Genomic DNA, 22,378 nt, shown 5'->3' with positions numbered 1-22,378 from the left:
ATTTTATTTTATTTTATTTTTTTTTTTGTTTCACTCCCTCAATCTCGCCTGCTTTGTTGTCAAGTGTTAGCAGCCAAGCAATGCGAATCGTTTGCCAATTAACAAACGCCGGGCATAACCGAGCGCTGCCTAAGCTCAAACTTGAAAAAGCCTTCCCCTCTTTGGAGCGGAATTAGGGCTGGCGATCATAACGCTACTACTAATAGCTTGACTGATTTGTTCGAAAACACTGCATTATCATGTGTTATCTAGGCATATTATACATTATTTTCGAATGATCTTCATTTTGTTGATCATTCATTAACATGGACATGTCACATTCGTGTTCATACCGAAGAGTTTGCTCTTGACGGCGGGCTATCGGTGGAAGAAAACGAGGACTGGCTCTTCGAACTGGGCCGCAGACTAAACTGACTGGAATTCCTGGTCGATAGCGACGTGGGAATGGCCGTTTTTCTGGCATCGTATTCGAATGCAATCCGTCTAGAATGCTGGGTATGTCGGGTATAGAAACGCAGAAGTCGCTCTCTGATCCATGACTCAAATGTTCCGGTATCCTTGTGGCGTCTTTGCCATAACTTCATAGATTCGTGATAGGCATGCGTGACATCCGTGCGGCGTAGAGATTCGTATATCTGGAAGCTTGTCTCGAGCGGCTGGTCCAGGTACTGCGCGACAACACGGGCTAGGATAATACTGTCGTCGATGGCATACGCCGCTGATTCATCGCGAGGAAGCATCTGTTGCGTTTGTCAATTTGCTTGGTTCGTTGCAAGAAAAGATAAGAAAAAGCTGACTTACGGCATGAGCAGCGTCGCCTATTAAAATGGCCCTGCCATTGTGCCATTTTCCGCCAACGGGCACTTGATATATTGGATACAACATCCAGTCAATGTCTGTGGAAGAAGACACCTCACGGACACAGGGAATAGCGGAGTTCCCGAAGCGCGAATAGACCTCTCGTCTCAGGGATTCGCTTATCATAACCCGATTCCAACCCCTCGTTTCGGTGTGATCTCGAACAGCTGTCTCCTGGCATTCCAACATTGCCGAGACGAACATACCGTCGCGGGGTTTGTCGTAGAACGTCATTAGAAGCGATCCCGATTTCGATATGTTCAATGATGTGCTTCGGAAATGGGCCGATGTTTTCATCGTTGATGTATTTATGGTACCTTGCACCAGCGAGAAGCCCGTGTATTCGGCTTCACACCCTGGATCCACGTATCGCCTGCGCGTTGCCGACCAAACACCATCACAGCCGACCATCAAGTCCCCGGTTGCTCGCGAACCGTCCGCAAAGAAGATTTCGATCTTGTCTTCATCGTCCAACTCGACCGCTTTTGAGAATTTCTTCCCAAACACGATCTTTATATGCCCTCGCTTCTCGGCTGCAGCTATCATCGCCAACGCCAAGTTGATCCTCATCACTCGACGGCCCTTGTATGTTTTTGTGTCCGGCCCATCGCCGTATCCAACGCCATCCTTGCCGCTAAAATCCACCTGAGACAAGGACTTCCCCGTTCGCGCAGAGAACATTTCAATTGCATCTACGTCAACTCCGGAGTCGGGGCCATACCGTGCCAGTTCGTCCAAGATTCCTAGATGATCGAAATGCCTCAGCGCCGTTGGAGACAGGCCAATGGCGCCTCCGGTCGTCGAGGGCACGGAATGCAATTCAAAAACCGTGATTCGCAGGTCTGGTATCCGAGGGGAGAGATAATACGAAAATGAAAGAGCGGCAGAGAGCCCGGAGAGCCCGGAGCCAATAATGAGGATATCCCGGAGCATGTCGAAATCCTAATTCGCAGGTGTCTTCGGTGTGGTATCCATTGGCTTCCCTTTCATATATCTTGGACAAGAGTCGACGCACGAAATAGCTTGGTACTCGTGTGAAAACCAACTGAACCCAGGGAAGAGCAAGAAAAGAAAGAGGGAAAAAAAAAAAAAAAAAAAAAAAAAAAAAAGGGAAAAAAAAAAAAAAAAAAAAGAGAAACAAAGGGGAAAAAAAAAAATAGGCTAAAAGCAGCAGGTGCAAGGTGAATTCTGAAGAGTTTCAATAGTTGAAAAAAAAATTCTTTCTTCCGGTGCAGACCTGAGTCAGGCCATATCGAGAAAATTTTGTGGGCCATTGCGCAGGCTCTTCGTGATGGTCACATTTCTTCAGCGGATTAGTACTCCGGGCAATAGTATCTAGGCATTACTTGCTGCAGAATGCCCGTTGAGGCTTTTTTTTTCCCTCTGCATTTCATGCACGCGGCCAATGGAGCGTGGCGGGTTATCCCGAGAGTCCAACGAAATTCAGCCGGCGTCAGGCAATTTCAGGGTAAGTGGGACGCTAGAAAAACATTATTTCGGGATTCCTTGCCAGAAATGCTGTCATTTTCCGTCCAACTTTTGGGTTTGACGACAGGCCGTTTTTTAGCGCGCTGCACGTTCTGATGGTTCGTTCCTTGGATTTGAGACGCCACGAGGCGGATTATTATGCGTTTGAAGGTTCTGACACCCTACATAACATCCCCAGCCCTGATACTTACCACCTAGCCGAAAGGACACAATGAGTTGGAGCACTGGCAGGCTTATTTTTACAGTAGGTACTCTGGCAAAATTATACCTTCAATTGACCATTGCCATCTAGCAATCTTCGTACCTAGGTAGGTCAAACGTGCGACGCCAAAACGCTCCGTGTTACGTCTCTTTACGCCCAGCCTGGCTTGTTAATTTCTCACTGGGAATTATTAACAAGCTCTGTCAGACTCATCGTATATTATTGGCAGACATGACGTGCATGACTAAACCCTGGTAACCCTATGACAACCCTAATATTACCCACTTTCTCTCTAGCGTAACTTGTGGGCCCGTCGATTTCATGTCTTGCGGCTTCAATAATCAACCGCGCCAATAGCTAACGTACCACTCAGACTCGTGGGGAAGCACTTGAATGCGAGTCGAAAGCGGCCCATTACTGCGTGCTCTGACACCATGCAACATCTGTATAGATCGGAGAATTCCGGAGAAATGCATATATAGAGGACGCGTGAGCAAATACAGCATTCTGCGAACTCATTTTTACTCGACTAACGTACATGACGTGCATGTAATGGGATTATGCTGTATGGGCGCTGAGTCCCCTGGCCGAGCATTAGATTCGTCTGAGATTTTCGTTAATGTGCCCCTATGTCATGATCAGTCAGGGACAATCCCACATTGAGGGGGGAGCCTCACGGTACGCTCTCTGATTTCGGCGACTTCAGACTCTTTGCTGTGTAGCTGGATCACTGATATTAATCAAGTCGTTGCCGGGAAAATAACGCTGTGATAGGTGCTGGCCCGTCTAGGTAGCCTGGTTTATATGACGGACGTTTATGAAGCAAGTCAAGCATATAACTAGGCCCATTTTATTGCTCTTACAGCATTCACTACCACGGTTGCGGAAATAATGACATTACCATCTCACTGAATTCAACGTTTACAACAGCCTTAGTAAGAACGGTATCTTATGGGCTAGGAAATGCACATTCCTTCTCGACTGACGCTGATTGGCCACCGTGAGCTCAGTCGTTGGTTGCTTATGTTTCCTGTAAGCAGCTTCCATCCATTAAAAGCCGTGTTTGGTCACACTGTTGACATGCGCTAGTATATAAGGCGAGCGTTTTCAATCGGCAGCATGAAATCCAGGTTCGCATCAAATGGGTAACCCCTACACCACTCGTCTACCAGGTCGAGTTACTTCCATCCGTAGAGTTTGAGAATACAGGGGGACTGGATTGAGTACGTCCGGATAAAAGATAATTAGCTCAAAGATGAGAAAAAGCAAAGGCAGGTCAAAGGTCTAATAATGGAAGCCTGCCTGCCAGCATATGTCACCGGTTGCTTCTCGTACATTTTCATCTTTTAACAAAACAGCTACGTCTGGGACTATTTTTTGATTAGCACTAACCTTATTCACTACCACTATAGTCCACCTCACAATTATGGAGGATTCACTGTATGTTTCCGGAACAGAGTAGGAGAAATTACTTGCGTAGAAGTGTATCCTCAGTTGCAGACCTACCCTTCTTTTTATTCTTTCATACAAACAACAAACAAAATTGAGAGCTTTTTTCTCTCGAAAGATAAGCTTAATTCGCTGGATTATATATCTTGACTACGAATGAGGCAATCAACCCTGTAGTATATTAGGTATCATAACACGAATATCTAGTTTACTAAGGCGGCCAGATAATCCTACGTGCTTGCCTCTCTAATTACCGACTATCCAATACAATAACAAAGGAAACAAAAAGAATGTACTCGTATCTTATCGACGTTCAAGCTCGATCCCCTCTTCGCCCGGGAGAATAATCTCATGGCCTGAGCCTTCGTAAACAAACACTGCAGCCACGCACCCAAACACCGAGACAAGAGCGACAAGCCACCACGAAAACCCAATGACCCCAATTTCGAGCCCATATCCATACCACAAACCGGAAGCGATTGGGCCGATTGTTCTAAAGGCGGAAGAAGTCGCCTGTCCAAGTCCGTGAACCGTCCCTAAAACTGAGGGATGGGAGCAACAGTTGTTAAGCAAGATAATTGAGGTAGGCAGCGTAAACGTGCGGGACATGACCTGCAAAAAGAGGATTATGATTATGGATAACCAGACCCACGTCCCGTTTGGTTCCGTTGGAGAACCAGTAGATGACGATACAAGAGAGATGTAGGGTGCTAAGGCATAGGCAACTGGGAACAGGGCAAGGAAGTACTGGTAACTCTTCGTTGTGCCCAGACGACCTTGGATGGTGGGATAGACAGTGAATTGGAGCACCATGCCAATTATTCCGAGAATAGATGTTGCGAGCCCCACATCTTGTGGGGACATACCTAAGCCTCCAGTGAAGATGAAGGGTGGACTTTGGGTGTGAATATTCGGGTCATTGGGATCATAGCGAGGTGTTGACAGGAAAAGCAACCACAGATTATTGAAAGCACTTTCGACAAACAATCAATCAAGGTCAGCATGTCTTCTCCTGTAAATAAACAAAGCTAGCATAAATCTCATATAAAACTTACCCCATTTGGAAATCGAAAAAAGCTTGTGCTGTTAAGGTGGCTATCACATTCTTTGTCCATATTCTTCGGAACGGCAGCACAAGGGAGGGCTTTCTCGGAATATTACCTTGCTCAAGCTCGTTTTCGGGGTCTTTCTGTACATGAACTAGGGGGCCGTCTTCATCGTCTCCATCACGGACAGGAATACTGGAGTATTCAGCCGTTGAAGGCGATTTCACGCCACCAACGAGTCGGCGTAACAGCTTGAGAAGATAGAACCACCACCCAGGCCTGCCTTTGCATGCTTCTAGCGTCTAAAGATAAGACGACAACTTTAGTCAGTATTAACATATATCCAACGATTAAGGAAAAAGTTCCTACCTCTTCCAGGCCAACAGCTACTAGAGTGGCACAAGAGACCATGAAAAAGAAATTTGCTAGCATGGGCAGGGCATATGGATATTTCATCAGCCACTGAACGCCCGAAGCACCTCCAAATACCGAATTCACGCCAAATAGACCTGGATAAATAGCAACTGGATCAGACAACCACCCGCCCATCACTACATAATACAATCATTAGCAAATTTTATCAAGCTCTGAATTGAAAAAAAAAAAAAAAAGGCCTTTGAGATCTCACCTGGTCCAAATAGTGCTGCGATATTGAACCCAATAGGCAAAATCAAAAATGCACGAGAGTGATACTTCTTTTCCTTGACATTCTCTGAGATCATAGTGCGAATGATGCCAACAGTGCCATTAATCGCACCGCCGAACAAACGCCAAAACACTGCTTGCCCGAAAGATGTTGAAAAAGCAACTCCTAGGCACGAAAGAGCCGTTCCCAGCAGACCAACAAGCAGCACGAATTTTCGGCCACCCCATTGCGCATCTGCAACTTGACCCCAAGCAACAGCAGTAGCGAACTGCGCAGCAGTAAATGCTCCTTGTAGTATACCAGCTTGTGTGGATATATCCGCGTCGGAGAGTTCAGGGTCAAAAGACTTTAGTTGATAGAACATATAGGCTTGCAGTGAGGATATCTGTAAGAAATCAAACACCCGACATAGTCCCAGCAAAACAAGCTGCCCTTTTCGCGGCAAGGAAAGCCATGTTACTGGAGATGGTTTGGGGAGGCTGTATACTGGTGGCGGCGATTGTGCTCGTCGGGCTGCGAGTAGGGAATCACTCTGATAGTGTTCATCCGTATGAATGTCCCATTGTTTGACGATGGAAGTTGTGGCGTCTCCTTGATAAGTCTCTGAGGAGGAAGTTGAGAAATCGTCGGCTTGTTGCTGATGGTCGTGGAATGACTCCGGAGTATTTTGCACGTCGTTGCCTGGAGCCCACGAAGTGGTTGTGTTATTGAAATGGCCGTGCATCGCGACCCACTTATAGCTATTATAATACTGGGATTCACTGCGACAAGTCTGCCTTTTCTAGCCACGTATGTAGGAGCAGTAAAATAATAATTGTTGCATTAAAAAGTCGTTTTAGTGTGCCAACAGTTGTGCTTTGATACTGGGATAAGGTAGAACGCCATAATTGAAGTGAGAGCCAAATGGCAATGGACAAGTAGTGGCGGACCCCCGGGGGGCAGGTGGAGAAAGAATTAAGAAGACGACAGAACTAAACTGACTACGGAGTAGACAGGTTCTGGAGATTTTTTAGGGTTTTTGCCCTTTCGTTATATGATTCATCATCATATCTTACAAACGGGTAGTTGAGCACGTGTATGGATCCAGTGACTCCACTACAACAGCATAACCCCAGCCCCTAGGCAGTCCACAGTGCATTGAGCGCTCCCTTAAAATACAGAGGACGGAGTACGGAGAACGAAGAACATCGTCATCAATTTCATGCAACGCCATCATCTATTAGCGGTATACTGCGTATCACTCTGTTCTTACACGACTGGCATATCAGTACGTACTTACGGTCAATGCATGAAATAGGATCGATTACACGCTGGAATGGAACGTTGGAAGGGCATAACTTCGCCATGTGGGTCTCTTTTGATCTAGAGATATACTAGACAAGTCCGCGTAATTCCTAAGCCCCGAAAATTTCGAACCTGCCTCGGGATTCGTGGCAGCGGATGGCCCGGCCTATTACATATGTGGCTTGACCCCTGCCACAGGCATGCATAGTACGTAATTTTAGCGACAGATCTTCCAATTTTCCTGGAATGAAAGAGCCTTTCTGAGAAATATAGAGGTTATCAAGAGCTAATAGATACCTATGTACTTAGGTATATACTGTCAACTCTCCGAGCACCACAGAAAATATACAAAAATCCACAGACGCTGTACTCTAAACGACGCATTTCTCTTACTTTATTCTCGAAGCACAGACAGCACAGACGAATTTGCCTGGGTATAGATTGAAATATGCAACCAATGAATGTACATAACTCATAGCCATGCAAGTGTGGAATATTGGCGGCGGACGCGTGGGATATCGGTGTGGGGCCGGTGACCAATCTCCCCGGATGGCGTGACGCTAGCCGCGCGGCAGGTAGAATGCAAAATAGTGATTGGAGTGGGCCGATTATGCCAAGGCTCGGGAATCGAGTGTAACTGAGCTCCACTTTTGATATAAGCACGATAACAATCTACTCTTAACTGATTGATAAGAGAGACAGAAAGCCGTCTGACGCTAGCGAACTTATACCAAGTTTTTTTTTTTTCTGTGATCTCTTGGGCTTCTTTTATTACGAGGTGGGAGGGGGTGGAGATATTGGCCTCATCCCCATGACTGGCAGCTTGATTTCAAAATAAATTTAAAGTTTAGAATCGAGTCAAGCATTCTGGAGACCTCTCGCTCAGTCCGCACCCTGCAGCATACACAGTAACCATGTAGGGCTAGTAAATCGTTATCAGTACTTATGCTAGATTGATTATACCGCATATGGTATCTACTATCTCCTAATGACTTGGCACGCTTTGCCAAGCATTTTGTACGTGTCGTCTCGGCCCAGTCTTGCGCAAGCAGAGGCCTCGCGTAAAACAGTATGACTAGAATGAACGGATTTTACGGCAGAGAGTTCTCAGATTTTAGAAAGTAGTCCTCCGTACCATCTAAGCCACGCTCTAATAGTGAAGTAACTATCTGGCCCTTTACCACATCTCCTCTTTATCGAGTTGTTAGCGCTCTTCTTCTGATCATTGGCACTATAAGATAATCCAGAATTGTAAAAGTCGCCTCGCAAAACTGGACATCTTTAAAGCACGGAAATCGATTGCAAGAAATAATGCCAAGAGTATACGTAAGCTTACAGGCTATGTTGGCTTCTACTCTAGATGATATTAGCTGTAACCAAGGAAGCACTGACTCCGTTGAGTTCCTCATATCGGTCTTAAAGGCTAGGTAGTGGGGCCTGTCAGGGGAGCCGATTGAGTTCTTGTTGGTTAAATATTTCTATCACCATTTGCAACTACTTAACTAATTCGTGAGATATCCTCAACACCCTGGGTACATTCACTTTGTCTTCTCCTCTGCAGTCGTTCATTCATAGGCACTCCTTTATACTTGAAATTTGTGGCATAAATCCAAACAAAAATTCGTACTTTCCTTACATTCGGTGCACATATATTATTCCTAAACTTTTCACTCTTCACTTTTATTTGCGCTTGGATCCATTCAAATACTGAACATATATATACCTTTACATCATCAATCTAATATTCTACGCCAAGTTACGATCAATTCCAGCCACAATGTCTCTCGATCGCGCATCTAAACTTACGCCACAACCATGGACTGATATCTTTACGAACGACACCTGCATTGATCGACGACAATGCCGTCGCACAGTGCCCATGAAGATCCTTGCCCTGGGTGTTGGCAGAACAGGAACTGCTTGTACGTTGTATACCTTTGATCGCTTGCGTTGACACATCTTGGCATTGGCATTTATTCTGATTCGCTGAAATTCAGCCATACGAGCTGCTCTTCAAAGACTCGGTTATATTGAAACCTATCATATGATGTCCGCCAGCGTGGAGAATCCTCCCGACTGTTTGATGTGGCACGATGCTCTATGCGCCAAGTACGATGGGGTCGGCAAATTTGGGCGCGCTGAATGGGACCAACTCTTGGGCAATTGTCAGGTATGTTAAGCTTTTTACGTGTGCAATTCTGAATAAATACTAAGTCTTATTGAACGACTAGGCTGTCTGCGACTGGCCGGCCTGTGCCTTTGCGAAGGAGTTAGTCGAGGCTTATCCAAATGCGAAAGTCATTCTTAATACCCGAGACGTTGACTCCTGGCACGAGTATGTTTGGCCCTCTGGCTCTCGTAAATATAGTTCATTCATTTCTCACAATAAAGCTCAGGTCTGTCAAGAGAACGGTTTACTGGCGTGCCAAAGACCCAGAACACTACCTCGCTTCGAAAGTCAGCTGGGCCGCCAGCATGTATTATCCTATGCTGAACAAGTTCTTTGATACATTCTTCCGCGGCGACTTCCTAAACGAGGGCAAACAAGTGTATCTGGACCACCTGGAAGAAGTGCGTAGCCTAGTACCCCCGGAGAATCTATTGGAATACAGGGTCAGTGACGGCTGGGGACCGTTGTGCAAATTCCTGGGTGATGATGTCCCCGAAGAGCCTTTCCCGCGGGTTAACGATATCAGCAACTTCAAAGCGCGATGCAGCAAACGCAATCGACGGCAGATGATGAATGCTGCCTTTCAAGCAGCGGCCTATGGTGGAACTGTCTTTGCTACCGGGCTGATTGCGATTTCTTTCCTTCAGCGCTATTTCTTTTGATTGGTACTGTGACTTGCGTTTGTATCTATACTAATATGTCGTTTCCTAGGTATTGTCTTGCATGGGCGTACATATTACATGTGACATTTGTTATTTGCTTTATATTACGGAACTCTTATCCTAAATTCGTTTGATATGGTTGCTAGGTACATGATACTATTATTCGGCGTCTATAGTGTTTTAAATGCGGGCATCTGTGGAATTTCTCAAAAAGGAAATTAGGGCTATGTCTCCCATTCCCGCCGATCATTGAGGCAAAGGTAGCTCGAGAAATTCCAAGTACCCATATTTAAATTCTACAACATAGACATTGTAAAAGTGCATTTTAGTATCAAGAATTATGAAAATTTGTTAGAAAATGCGCAAAGTACACGTCTTATCATACTAGTTCAAATATTACCTTCGTCCATTTCACCGTCCTCCGCTCTCCGTTCTTCGATATCTTCCTGAGAATCGTCGTCTCCCAGTTCAAATTCATCTGCATGAGCAGCGATTAGTTCATTCATCTCACTGCACAGATCTTCGATATCGTCATCATGATCATCATCGCCTGACTTTACACGGCCAAATCGAAGATTATTCCACCAGTTACCTCTCGCTGGACTGCCGTTCTGTCGACGGAAATAGTAGGCTCTTATTGCCCAGTTAGAGGCAATGACAAAGCCACATGTGCCAGCGCATGTAATGAATCCGACAAGGAAGAATATAAACCGTAGCATTCTTTTATCACTGTCGTGGCCGCTCTTGTTGCCGTCTTCAATAATGGGGAAGTCTTCTGAATCATCCGTTGTTGAATTACTCGCTTCGACTTCAACGAATCTCGACGCACCCAGTTGGTTGCCTAATTTATCGAGGCCAACCACTCGTAGTTGCTTGTAGATGTTGCCCTCAGGAATAGAAACCGTAGTTTCGAAACCAGTCTTCGGCATAGCAGACAGGAAGACAAATGGCCCTGTGTCATGTTCCGGTTTGGCTGCATTCGATCCCTCAAGAATCCATGTCTTGACTTCTGTAGCACCATTCCAGCTAACGTACCCAGTATTCCCCTTCTTGTCCAGGACCACCCAATCTGGATTTGACGTTGGCTTGCCGACCCAAGGATATTTAAACGCTCGATAGGAAATAACGTGCCCTTGGTCAAAGAACTTCTTTGGTCCCATATGAACCTCGCATACAGCCTCTCCATCTGGGTTGAATTCCGTCCACGCAGCATTGAACCCATACCCGACTAGCACATTGCCATTTTCTAGCAGCTGCACTGAGCCCTGTGACTGACTGCTGATAGGCGTGGGGTTCCAATACTGACCGCGGACTTTGGCGGTCATGTTTTCCTGGTCAACATCGATCCAAAGACCGCGACTTGGATGAATGGGCGCGCCTTCACCGCGTCCAGAATTGTCAAAAAGTGTGATGCTTTTACCGCCGTCTCTCCATCGTGCATGGTGTTGCCAGCTCATGTTAGTGGCAGCACCGTCAGACAGATCCTTGAACATATTTGCTTTGCCGCCCAGCTTCCAGATGATTTTACCAGTTCGGCCGTCAATGTATGTGAGTGAGAAATAGTTGCGGCTGGATATGAGGAAGTTACCCTTCTCGTCTTTGTCTATGCTATTAATGTGGAAGAAGTCCCAGGGATCCGAGGCGTGATTCCCGTGGCCTTCGCGACTTCGGTAAGCTTCGTCGAAAGGGAGATGTTGTGAGGCTCGCCACTGGAACAATAGCTCTCCTGTTTCAACATCAACTTCCTGGAATGTCCCATCCCACAGCCATCCCTTTTTGGGCCCACCCACAGACGACAGATCGGCGGGAATCTTGTCGTAGATTGTATAGACGGCCGTGTCATTGACGGTGATGTGGAATTCGTGTAGGTCGCCGCGCAGTCCATTCGCGCCCCTGAATACATATTGAGGTTGGTAGTTACTATTGAGCTTTGTCTGTTTTAGTCTTGATTATCTTCTCAACCGGAATCGCAAACTTACCATGTAATATGAGCCCTGTCCATGTCCGACAATCGTGTCATCGCCCGTCCAGAAAGTCACGAAATTCTCACCCTTGTAGGTCTGCATATCCATGCCGTACGTCTGGCCCCTAACCTCGGTCCACACGAGATGGCCATCTTGGTCGAGAATCATAGGGCCAGCTGAAGAAACGCTGTCTCCCCGCGGCGCAATAAATGTATACAATCCATCTCTACAGGCTTGTCCGTATTGAACGAAATCCAGGACTGGCGCTATCGCGCGGCTCGATTTGAAACGCTGAGTAGGCCATTTCCCTGCTTGGCCAGTTTCGAACTTAGTCGACTGGTAGTAGGCGTCGACATCAGCATGGGCGCACAGGAAAAACAACAATAAAGCAAAGAACGATGGGAATGCGCCCATTTTTATTTATATATTGTTGTGATGAGGTATTTTGGCTCTAAATTCCGACATCAAGCCGAGCTCTGCTTTATCTACCACTCTAGTTGTTCTTATCAACAAGACTACATCCATGCTGAGAAGACAGTAGTTATTAACTGTACGGACCAATGCCCTACAGTAATGCCGGACAGTTCGGGGGTTATGCGTACTAGAAGACGCGAGGTGGGGAGGCCGCGTGGACGGATTCACATCCAAGGGTGAGTCAAATGCACGCGCTCAGTGGCTCACTTGAAAAAATATACGGACTAGTTGATTTTATTTAGTACGTACTCCGTGACGTTGATTCGGTTGAATATCTGAAACGCCTAATTGCAACTATAAGTATACCGTGTCTTGGCGCTACGTATACTGATGATGAGTCTGGGTACGTTCCAAACTCCCAAAAGGGGGACGCAAGAAAAGAAAAGAGAAAAAAAAAAAAACGTAAGAAACCAGATCTCAGCAGACGTTTTGGCTACAGCTATTCTTTTCAACATGATGGGCGACCAACCCATGTTCCTCTGAGTTAGTGTAAAACTTTTTCTTTGCTTATGAAGAGCAGTCCGTTTTAAATCGTTAGCTCCTGCTGTGACAATCCCAGCTCGTCTTCCAAGCGCCTGCGAACAGATCCAACGTCTCGAGGAGGAAGGTGTAGCTTATGATTTGGGTGGTGGACAGCCCATAAAGAACTTTTGGGGTCTCGGCCGTCACCCAATTCAAGCCATTTCGTTATGATTAGGACTTGGGCTTTCTCGTTAACCTGAGCCTCTATGTCCTGAAGCGGTAACTAGAATTCAACATGACAGTCAGGGCACTGATATGTGATGTCCTGAGATAAACCAAGATTGCTTTTCCCTAATTCTAGCCAAGGGACAAACCGTTGAGGCACTTCGATACAAAATGTTCGTGCAAATACTCATATCAACCATATCAGCCAAACCAACGATATCAAGGCAAAAAGAAGGCATCCTTGCCAACTGCTGGATTCGTAAGTACAGGGAAGCTTCGTTTACACTCTCCTGCCCTGGACACACTCGAGCTTCAACAGACATCAATGCCGTAGTGCCGCGGCCATACTCTGGCCGTAATACCTCCACGTGCGATAAAGAGTCGATTGAGATGCCATATCCAGGACCGCATTCGATATACTCTCATGGCGAGCTGCAAATGGACAAATCTGAAAAAATACGTGGTCTTTCGCTTATTGGTGTTTACGTTAGATAACAAGAAATCACGCTCACTCCAGGCCATGCGTGGTGTGTACTTTCTAGGTCTTGTCGTCTGTGGCATATTCACGTTCCGCCATGGATGAAGCAGGGAGCAAAAAAAGCAGAAGTCGTAGGAAGAAATGTCTTATGACAACCTGTTGAGGAATCCCTCTTGATTCTTGCTCTCTTTGTTCGCGAACATAGGCGAGTGAGTTCCGATCTTGAGCTTTAAGACATGGCAGCACAAGGCCAAGCAAGCAGTGAGTAAGATCAATTCGGTGGGTAGCTGCTCGAGCAAACTGCGCTGTATGTGATCGCCCTCATTTCTGTGTGCGAAAAATGAATGTATCCAGCCAACTAGGTACGTCATCTCTTAATAGTCAAAGTAGTTGATGAAGATAAGTCAAGATGAGAAACGAATGGCCATTGAATGCTGATGACGCTAGTTATAATAGGGCTAGTGCGTATAGTGTTCTGTATTATAATACTGTCATAAATACGCCACTAATCTGTAACAGGAATAGTGCATCCTCTACCCGGGGCAAAAACGAAACATCAACATCAAACTCGACAGATGGGCGATGAGTGGAAAATAATACCTTGGCATGGCATGACAGTCTGAGTGATTGCCATTTTCTTTCTTTTTTTATTGGACCTACAAACAAAAAAATGGCCTCGCGCTTTTCTGTCATTTTCTCTCTTGCCGCCCTCATGCGTGCTGGCTTGCTGCTGTACGGCATCTACCAAGACAACCACTCGGCCATGAAGTATACGGACATCGACTACATGGTCTTCACCGATGCCTCACGCTTTGTGGTCGAAGGTCAGTCGCCGTATCAACGAGATACATATCGCTACACACCGCTGCTTGCGTGGCTCTTACTGCCGACGACATGGCAACCCAACTGGGTCTGGTTCTCATTTGGAAAGGTACTCTTTGCCATTGCAGATCTCGTGACTGGATGGCTACTATTACTAGTTCTTCGGACCGAGTTTCCAGCAATGTCAGAGAAGTCTCGGCTCACATATGCAAGCATATGGTTATTGAACCCCATGGTCGCAACGATCAGCACGCGTGGTAGCTCTGAGGGTCTGTTGGGAGCCATGGTTATGGCTCTTCTCTGGGCAGTACTGAATCATCACATTGTTCTTGCGAGCTTCCTCTTGGGCTTTGGGGTGCATTTCAAAATCTACCCTTTCATCTACGCTCCTAGCATAATCTGGTTTCTCTCCGCCAAGACCAGCAGCAAATCGAGCACATCTGCGCCAACTGTGTTCAACCAGGTCCTTAATTTTGTTACTTTCGATCGTATCAAAGTTGCTGTTACTTCGCTTCTCACTTTTGCCGTGTTTAATGCTTGGATGTATGCACTCTATGGCCATGATTTCATCCAGCATACCTATCTTCATCACCTTACGAGAATCGATCATCGACACAACTTTTCCCCCTATAATACCCTATTGTATCTGTCAGCTGCCACTGATACCCAAAGCCAAGATATTAAGTTCGAATCGGTGGCGTTTATTCCGCAGCTACTTCTTTCGGCGATCGCCATTCCACTTGCTCTCGCAAAGAGGTCATTACCCGGTGCGATGCTAGCGCAAACGTTTGCTTTTGTCACGTTTAATAAAGTTTGTACGAGTCAGGTACGCTATCAGACTTCCTTTCTGTCATCATAACAGTATGGCCAGACAAGCTTACAACATCACTCCCCTTTTGATTCATTGTAGTATTTCCTATGGTATCTTGTTTTCCTACCACTCTACCTCCCATCATCGTCATTCATTCGCAATCCACTCCTAGGTATAGGCGCCTTGGTTATGTGGGTGCTCTTTCAGGTAAGCATGTATTCCTTCACTCATGATTATCAACTTCAAAGCTAATCATATATAGGCATTCTGGCTCCATCAAGCTTTCCAGCTAGAGTTCATGGGCTTTTCAACCTTCCTCCCGGGCTTATGGTGTGCGGGTCTGGGTTTTTTCCTCGTCAACTCCTGGATTTTGGGTATTATTGTATCTGACGTTGGTGGGAATGCGCTCCTTCAACAAGGAAAAGAAAAGAGGAGGAAAACTGCTTGAGTTAACTACCTGTTAGCTTTAGCATTACAATGTATTATACTGCCTACATACGTTGAACTTTTTCCTGTTACTATCAACAACCTGTACACTATATGATAATTATACTATAATGATAACCAAGTCCATGACAGTAGAGTCTTTGTAACTATCCACACGAGTCATCATCTTCGTTTTGTCTTTCTGTTGAGACAAACGAAAGGACGACACCTTTGCTGGAACTATAGACCTTTATAATCTTAACAATATTCACGATACTAGTCCCACATGCAATAATATTTCCAAGGTTACTAGTAAGCTTGTCACAGTAAAGCGATACCTGTATATAGGTCTGATATTTCTGATTTCTTACGTATATGCTGGCTAATGATTAGCATGAAAAATAAGATGGTTCTTTGCACCCCAGGCTATAGTGGCATTATTTTCACCGCCCGGCGATTGCTAGGCCGCCCTAATCTTAAGGCATCATTATTAACTACCATCTTACCATACCACGCCAGATATCGTGCATACAAGTCATATCTCACATAATATTTTGAACTCTGCAGTATATGTACTGCAGGCAGTAAAGTAGATAGCATGGCACTTGTATACTCTGTTCTAAGTAGATCTTGGAGATGAGGAAGGGAAACTGGAAACGATATAAATTCAGATGAGATAGCACAAAAAAAAAAAAAAAAGCCATTGGAATGGAATACAAACGTCGTTATGAGCCACCACACAACGCCATTAACACGCTCCGAGCATACAGACATAAGGGGTATTGATGCAACGAGGAAATTCAGAAGAAAGGGCTGTAAGAAAAAGGCAAATGACAAAAAGATTGGAAATATCAAAGAATGCCATGGTTTCCTTCATAGATGGCTGAAGAAAGATAAAAAAAAAAAAATCATCGTCATGATTTGGCAGCATCGGATAGAATTTTGTAAGTGTTCGTATTGATGCTCAGTGGCCTGGTGCGAGGATAAATAGCCCCGATAATAACGTTGTTCGCACCATACTGAGTAAAAATACCATCGGCTAATTCGACGAAGTGGGCCGTCGGTCGTACTTGAGCAAGGGTTGCGATAATGTCGGGACTCCAGATGCCTGTGCATTTGTTGTCCACCATTTGAAAGTACGGGTTGAGAACTGCGCAAGGAGAGTCGAGATCGATGAAACGGACTCGAATGTAGGAAAGATCAAGGTACGTGTCCAGACAGCGAACGCCACCAATAACTAGCTTCTCAAATGACTCAATAAACTTCATATTAGTTATGCTCGGCGGCTCCTCCAGTAGTGGAGACAGTAAATCGTCGTCGGCATCCCTGCAGCATGTCTTTACTACAAGATCCACGGATCGAAGTCGAGCATCTTGTGGACGATCGAGGATGGTCGTCCTGGCGGTGCTAAAGAGGCTTGCGCAAACGTATCCAGTGAATGTCAGATGTTCTAACCGAGGTGCGATCTGTCCAAGTAGCCGACATAAATGATGATGCCCGAATTTTGAGCTAAGCCAGTGTGACTGCTCCTTGCTATGAAATCCTTCCAAGCAAATATCCAAATGTACCACGCTTGAGGACAAAGTCGACAATGCCCCGCAGATAGTGTGATAGCCCTCTATTTTTGGTTTCGCATAGGCACAGTGCCACTCTCGTAGCGAAGGTAGAGCTTCCGATATCGTAATCCAATGCCTGTAATCTCGCATGATATTCCACGCCCCACGCATAAAAAGAGTTCTAATATTAGGGAGCTGCTCCAAATGATGATTCCCCGTTAAGCCTGATGTGTCGGCGGCAAAGTGTTTGATTAACGGTGGCTTTTTGCAGTGCCCGGCCTCTAATGTCAATATCCTGGCCTCAGAGAACAGATCTTTCACATGTCGGAATATTTCCTCTAGACTTGCGTTATGGCTTGCTACGTGGAACGTGAAATTGCTCAGGCTACGGCTCCTGTTATCTGAGAGTTCCCAGTCTGGCACCGTCTCCGGTAAAAAGCCAAAAAATCCCGCGTCTTCATTCAAATATCGCCGGATTGGCGGTACCTCGCGGAGATGTGGCGCAACGTTCTTATGGGCTCTATTACCCCAAACCGGTATCCAGTACTCGATATGCCGAACGTGGCATACAAGATGGGGATTGCTTCGAAACCAATCTTCGCACTCGGCCAGGCCGTCTGTCGTCCCTTTAACCTTAACTAAATACAATGTTACGGCTGGATTCCTCGAAAGTCTTGGCATGGTACACTTACTGTGCCTGTATATTCGCTCCTGGACTAAGTCTCTCCACGCGGGTGTTATCAGGGCAAGATTGGAGAGAACCTTCCGCCTGGGGTGTCGAAGAGACCTGATCCAACTGCGAGCGTCTGGTCGTCCGTGAGTCACGAGAGTCGACCCAGACATTCGCTCGCCGAATAGATGATCTATGATAGCCTCGTGGATTTCAATCGGCAAGTCTTTGAACTGTATCCCTAATGAACTTGTGCGAGTCGGAAACCCCGGGCAATCCTCCAAGCCCCCCATTTCAAGGTCCATGCCCGGGGGGCGCTCAAGTGACGCAGTGAGCGAATGTGTTGAGTTGACGACATCCTCCTTATTTTTAAATCTTTCTCTCGGAAGTCTATTTGTCGGTTTAGGGACAGACACCGGGGATGGCAGGAGTATCACGGAGGAGTTTACAGACGCTGGACGGGGTGGAGGAATGGTGGAAATCATGATGCGAGGACGTAAGTATCGAAATGGAGGGTGGAATGTTGTGGGAAACGGCGGTATGATGTGATGGTGTTGATTTTGGCTCTTCCTCGGAAAGGATTAGATCTGGTGATCAACCAACGCACGGATCGGAATGGCAAAAAGCCACGGTTTTATGCGCTGAATGAATGAATGTGAGGACTCACACCCACCTAGCGTGGCCCGACGTGGGGCTGCTGGTGGGCAAGCGTGTCTGGACTGACTGCTCAAGAGGGATAAAGCCGTTTGCATTGGGCGTCAAAGCAGAGTGCTGCGGTGTAGAAGGCGAGGGAAAGGCGATGCGAGTTGGTTGGGTAGAGGCCGACAAGGTGGATGTCGTCGGGGCGGGAGTCAGCACGCTGCAGCAGCCATGACGGTCGAATTGCGTGGATGGCAGAGATGGAATGTCGCGAGAGAGTATCCGTCCAGACAGAAAAGTCAATCAAGGCATGAAGCCATTATTGATCAGGGATGGATCAAGCATGAATGAATCCGAAAGATGGAAGGATCAGTCCGGGAGGTTTCACTTGGCGCTGCCCTGTTGGGTCTAGCCTTTGGCCGCCGCTCGCCATCACGTTACCTGCTCTGCACTCCGAACAATACGACAAACAACATATGATCGCGTTTTTATTGCGGTCATCAGGTATGCTACTCTAAGTTCTTAAAAATAGTGGCCACGCCACTTACCTGCATAAAATTGTAAAACGAAAAAAGAAAGGCAATACCGGGGTATCATGGATTATGAATGTAATTCCTTTGTATCTAGGTAATCTTCCAAGTCAATTCAGATATGTAAAGGGACCGTGGCAACAGAGTGAGGTCTTTTTGGTTTTGGTTTTAATTTTGTTTTTGTTGCATAGTTAGTTATACCTAGGCATGTGCCAAATCACCTAGGTATAATCGAAAAGGAGATGTGTGTCTTTTGGTACGTGGCTTTGGCTATATCGTTGCATAGGAAGCTTGCTCCTTCGGAGCTATTCAATGACGAGAATGACATTTCAAGTACAGACTCCTAAGTAGCTGTACCTAGAATATTTTAGAGCTTTGATGTTATGTGTAGAGCTGCTTTACACAGACAAATATCTTTCAGACACCTAAGTACTAGAAAAAGCCACTCCACCCAACCAGGGTTGCTCTATTACTTCAGAGCCAGTTCTAGCCCTTCTTAATATCGAAGACAAGATCCATATGCGTGCTCAGTTTCTCTTAAATATCGTGCTTAAATATCGTGACTCTAGTAACAGTCTGTGCCATCAGTGATTGTAGGAGGCGGACCGGGCCCAAAGGAGTAGAGTTTCTTATAACACTACCGGTGTCATGGGCAGCAAACCGGACAGACTATAATGCTTTTTCAACCGTCGGCGCCTGTTTAGGATGTCAACAATAAGTTAGACCACCCTGGGCAACCGAATAACCGTTGCCCAACCCAAGTAACCATTGTTTTTTTTTTTTTTTTTTTTTTTCCTTTTCCCTCTAGAAAAGGCCACCCCAGGCGGTTTAAGCTGCCCTTTTTTGTCCAAAGATGGACACTGGCTTCAAAATCGGCATTGAGTTCGAAGTCTTGTTGACACCCAGAGGAAGACACAAGAAGGACTTTGCAGAGTTGGAAGGGTTTGCTCAATTTATCGTGGATCGTTGCAATGATGTTCCAAACCCTGCACCCCGAGCACACAATGATGTTGACGGGGTCTATGAAGGCCCAAATCAAACTTCTGAGTGGTCCATCACGGATGATGCGACCATCAAGCCAGATAGAGATGATCAATGTACGTTGCATTACTTTTCCCTGTTCTTTGTCAGTCTATCAACTCTAGCCAGCGCCCCTAGAAATCGTGTCTCCGATCCTGACATACCAAGAGCAAAGCAACTGGCGCGATGAAGCTCGTCAGATGTTTAGAACTGTTAAACAAATCTGCAAAATCGAGTGCAACCAATCGTGTGCCGTCCACGTCCATATATCTCCTCCGTCAAACTCCCCCTGGAGCGTTGATACGTTGAAATCAATCTGTCGAAGTATCTTCTACTTTGAGGGGGCTATCGAAGCCTTGGTTCCAGGACATCGACGAGGCAATATCTATACGGCGAACAACCGTCGTGACAACTCAAAACTCATGTCGAAGCCCTTATCAACCTGCTTGGACCTTCTCAGCAAGTGCCAGATTCCGTCGAAATTGCAGATTTAATGAACGAAGACGGGAAGAGATATTATTCCTGGAACTTCACGAATTTGTACCACGGTGGGAAAGCGACTGTCGAGTTTAGGCAAGCACCATGCGCAGTTAATGAAACATCGTGTCTCCCATGGGTAGAACTTGTTGTCACTTTCGTTCACGCCTCCAAGGTGACATCCTCTTTTCAGGATCTCCGTCGATATTCGCGAGATATCCAGGGAATGCGCAGATTCATTACGAGTCACCAGCCGTCCGGCTACAAGCGTGCCGTTTTAGCACAGCTTTTTACTGGAAAATACGGTTATGTTGTCCCCAAGCCGCTTGGGACCCCGACAGCCGAAGAACAGGTGAATCGAGATGCAAAACAGGCCAAGGAAAGTGGTTTTATGAAAAAACTAGAATACTTCCAGTCGGAGTAAAGGGCCTCCCCTAAACATAGACTCTAGAGAAAACAATGCATCGATGTCGTCACAAGATTTTGTGAATTAAGTAGAAACGCATTAGATTGTCTAATATCCTTGTCAGCGACTATGTGTACATTAAGAAGTGAAATTGTTTTCTCTTCTTCTGTCATGTATGCAGATGGCGACTCCCTTCATGATGGTGGACTGGGTTCCTGCTCCATTAACCAGTCCTTTAAGTCGAAACTTCCTTCTCGCAATTCTCCAGGTTCCCCATTCCACATGAAAGTAAAACCCGCAACAGTTTTCTCAATGCCAGTAACATTATCACGGATTTCAATCAAGCAAGACTCTAAAAGGTATTTATCGGTCTCGTAGGCCTGGAGTAGATCACATTGTTTCTGTGATACGATATTGCATGCCATTCCGTCAACTGAATGAAGTGGTGGACCATCAAGAAGGGCAGGGTACGGGCCCCAAAGCTTGATGTGATAGCCTATCACTCTAGCATGATGCAGCTCAGGGGGCTCTCGTAGTTCTAAGACATTTGTAATCGTGCCCGGATCCATCAGACTGCCGTAGAAGAAGAAAAATGATTCCCGAAAAGGTTCTCTAAACCAGGACGATGAATCAGGATCATCAGGAGCTGTTTCATGCTGCGTTGAAGCATTTACCTTGGAAGCATCCTCGAGGAATTTACGAACCATGCGGGACGGTGGGTCCAGGGTTCGTCGCTTTTCGCTCATTGCTGCAACCATGCAATCAAGTAGATGTGCAGTATCAAGGGTGTATGAGGAATGGTGTGTGCAGGGTGGTTAGAAGAGAAAGTTGGTTGGTATGTATGTACGCCAGTCTAGCAGGCGGTCAAAGGCGGCAGTGATTGATTGCACTATGACGTCTTTGCTCAAAAAGTCTTCGTTTGCGTTTATTCAGGAGCACCTTTTTTTCTGTGTCAAACCTTTCCCCTGGAGATCGTCTTCGAAGAATTATTGACCATGATTGAGGCGTGGCCCCTTCTCGCTGGGGCGCTTGAACCTCTGACTCAAGCTGTCAGACAGACAGGCAGGCAGGCAGATAGATAATAAGCGCAGCGCAGACTTAGAGAAATATTTGACTATAACCCCGATTCTTAACTAAAGAGAATGTTCAAGCGGTCATTTGAGGCCATGTTTATAAGCAGAATACGGGTCAACTAAGAGCCTATTCTGGCCAATTAGGTGCACCCCCGAGAAATACCGTGTTGGTAGTGGATTATGTACATGCTGTATTCGGAATAGCGGTCATAATCCGCTGTTATGGCAAATTTGATTCAGTTGCTTTCACCATATATCGAAGGCGGCATATTAGTGAAACAATAATTTAACGTTGCAACCAGTCGTACATCAAGTACCCTGGATGCTAGATGTCTGGAGTTAAAGGGGGGTACTCGCAGTGACGGAATATAGAAGTCTGGGAAGTTGAGAGAGCAACAGACGGTTTCCATGACGTTCTTCGAAAATGACACGAAATAATTGCAGGTGACTTCATAGAGGAGTTTATCAAAGGTCATACTCGTAATATCACTTATAATCTATGACCATGGAAGACTTTATTTATTTCGGTCAGCTGTACTG

The 22,378-nt window shown here is 46.0% G+C and overlaps 7 protein-coding genes across 7 annotated transcripts, besides 1 other annotated feature; 3 read left to right on the top strand and 4 right to left on the bottom strand.

Moving 5' to 3' along the window:
• Window positions 1-326: 326 nt before the first annotated feature.
• On the bottom strand, window positions 327-1,791 carry UA08_01244 (hypothetical protein; the record flags this gene model as incomplete). Its single annotated transcript, XM_020260887.1, has 2 exons — window positions 327-740; window positions 802-1,791. 2 exons carry the CDS (start codon window positions 1,789-1,791, stop codon window positions 327-329), a joined length of 1,404 nt encoding a protein of 467 aa, XP_020122742.1.
• A 2,509-nt stretch (window positions 1,792-4,300) lies between these two features.
• Window positions 4,301-6,413, bottom strand: UA08_01243 (hypothetical protein; the record flags this gene model as incomplete). Its single annotated transcript, XM_020260886.1, has 4 exons — window positions 4,301-4,970; window positions 5,053-5,345; window positions 5,413-5,594; window positions 5,672-6,413. 4 exons carry the CDS (start codon window positions 6,411-6,413, stop codon window positions 4,301-4,303), a joined length of 1,887 nt encoding a protein of 628 aa, XP_020122741.1.
• Window positions 6,414-8,750: 2,337 nt separating this feature from the next.
• On the top strand, window positions 8,751-9,805 carry UA08_01242 (hypothetical protein; the record flags this gene model as incomplete). Its single annotated transcript, XM_020260885.1, has 4 exons — window positions 8,751-8,895; window positions 8,971-9,143; window positions 9,205-9,308; window positions 9,370-9,805. 4 exons carry the CDS (start codon window positions 8,751-8,753, stop codon window positions 9,803-9,805), a joined length of 858 nt encoding a protein of 285 aa, XP_020122740.1.
• A 389-nt stretch (window positions 9,806-10,194) lies between these two features.
• On the bottom strand, window positions 10,195-12,183 carry UA08_01241 (hypothetical protein; the record flags this gene model as incomplete). Its single annotated transcript, XM_020260884.1, has 2 exons — window positions 10,195-11,733; window positions 11,785-12,183. 2 exons carry the CDS (start codon window positions 12,181-12,183, stop codon window positions 10,195-10,197), a joined length of 1,938 nt encoding a protein of 645 aa, XP_020122739.1.
• Window positions 12,184-14,078: 1,895 nt separating this feature from the next.
• On the top strand, window positions 14,079-15,489 carry UA08_01240 (GPI mannosyltransferase 1; the record flags this gene model as incomplete). Its single annotated transcript, XM_020260883.1, has 3 exons — window positions 14,079-15,056; window positions 15,141-15,248; window positions 15,304-15,489. The coding sequence occupies 3 exons, from the start codon at window positions 14,079-14,081 to the stop codon at window positions 15,487-15,489; spliced, it is 1,272 nt and encodes a 423-aa protein (XP_020122738.1).
• Window positions 15,490-16,381: 892 nt separating this feature from the next.
• UA08_01239 (hypothetical protein) lies at window positions 16,382-18,178 on the bottom strand (the record flags this gene model as incomplete). The annotated part of the gene is made up of 2 exons (XM_020260882.1): window positions 16,382-17,661; window positions 17,716-18,178. 2 exons carry the CDS (start codon window positions 18,176-18,178, stop codon window positions 16,382-16,384), a joined length of 1,743 nt encoding a protein of 580 aa, XP_020123132.1.
• A 1,537-nt stretch (window positions 18,179-19,715) lies between these two features.
• UA08_01238 (hypothetical protein) lies at window positions 19,716-20,783 on the top strand (the record flags this gene model as incomplete). Its single annotated transcript, XM_020260880.1, has 2 exons — window positions 19,716-19,959; window positions 20,314-20,783. 2 exons carry the CDS (start codon window positions 19,716-19,718, stop codon window positions 20,781-20,783), a joined length of 714 nt encoding a protein of 237 aa, XP_020123133.1.
• Window positions 20,784-21,880: 1,097 nt separating this feature from the next.
• Window positions 21,881-22,061: a repeat region (Identified by RepeatMasker using a combination of RepBase library and repeat library created with RepeatScout).
• Window positions 22,062-22,378: the final 317 nt, after the last annotated feature.

The sequence above is a fragment of the Talaromyces atroroseus genome (genome assembly GCF_001907595.1).
Source record: "Talaromyces atroroseus strain IBT 11181 chromosome Unknown scaffold_1, whole genome shotgun sequence".
Taxonomy (NCBI): Eukaryota; Fungi; Ascomycota; class Eurotiomycetes; order Eurotiales; family Trichocomaceae; genus Talaromyces; species Talaromyces atroroseus.
The sequence above is the reverse complement of the archived record's forward strand: the minus strand, read 5'-3'. Positions and strand labels throughout refer to the sequence as shown.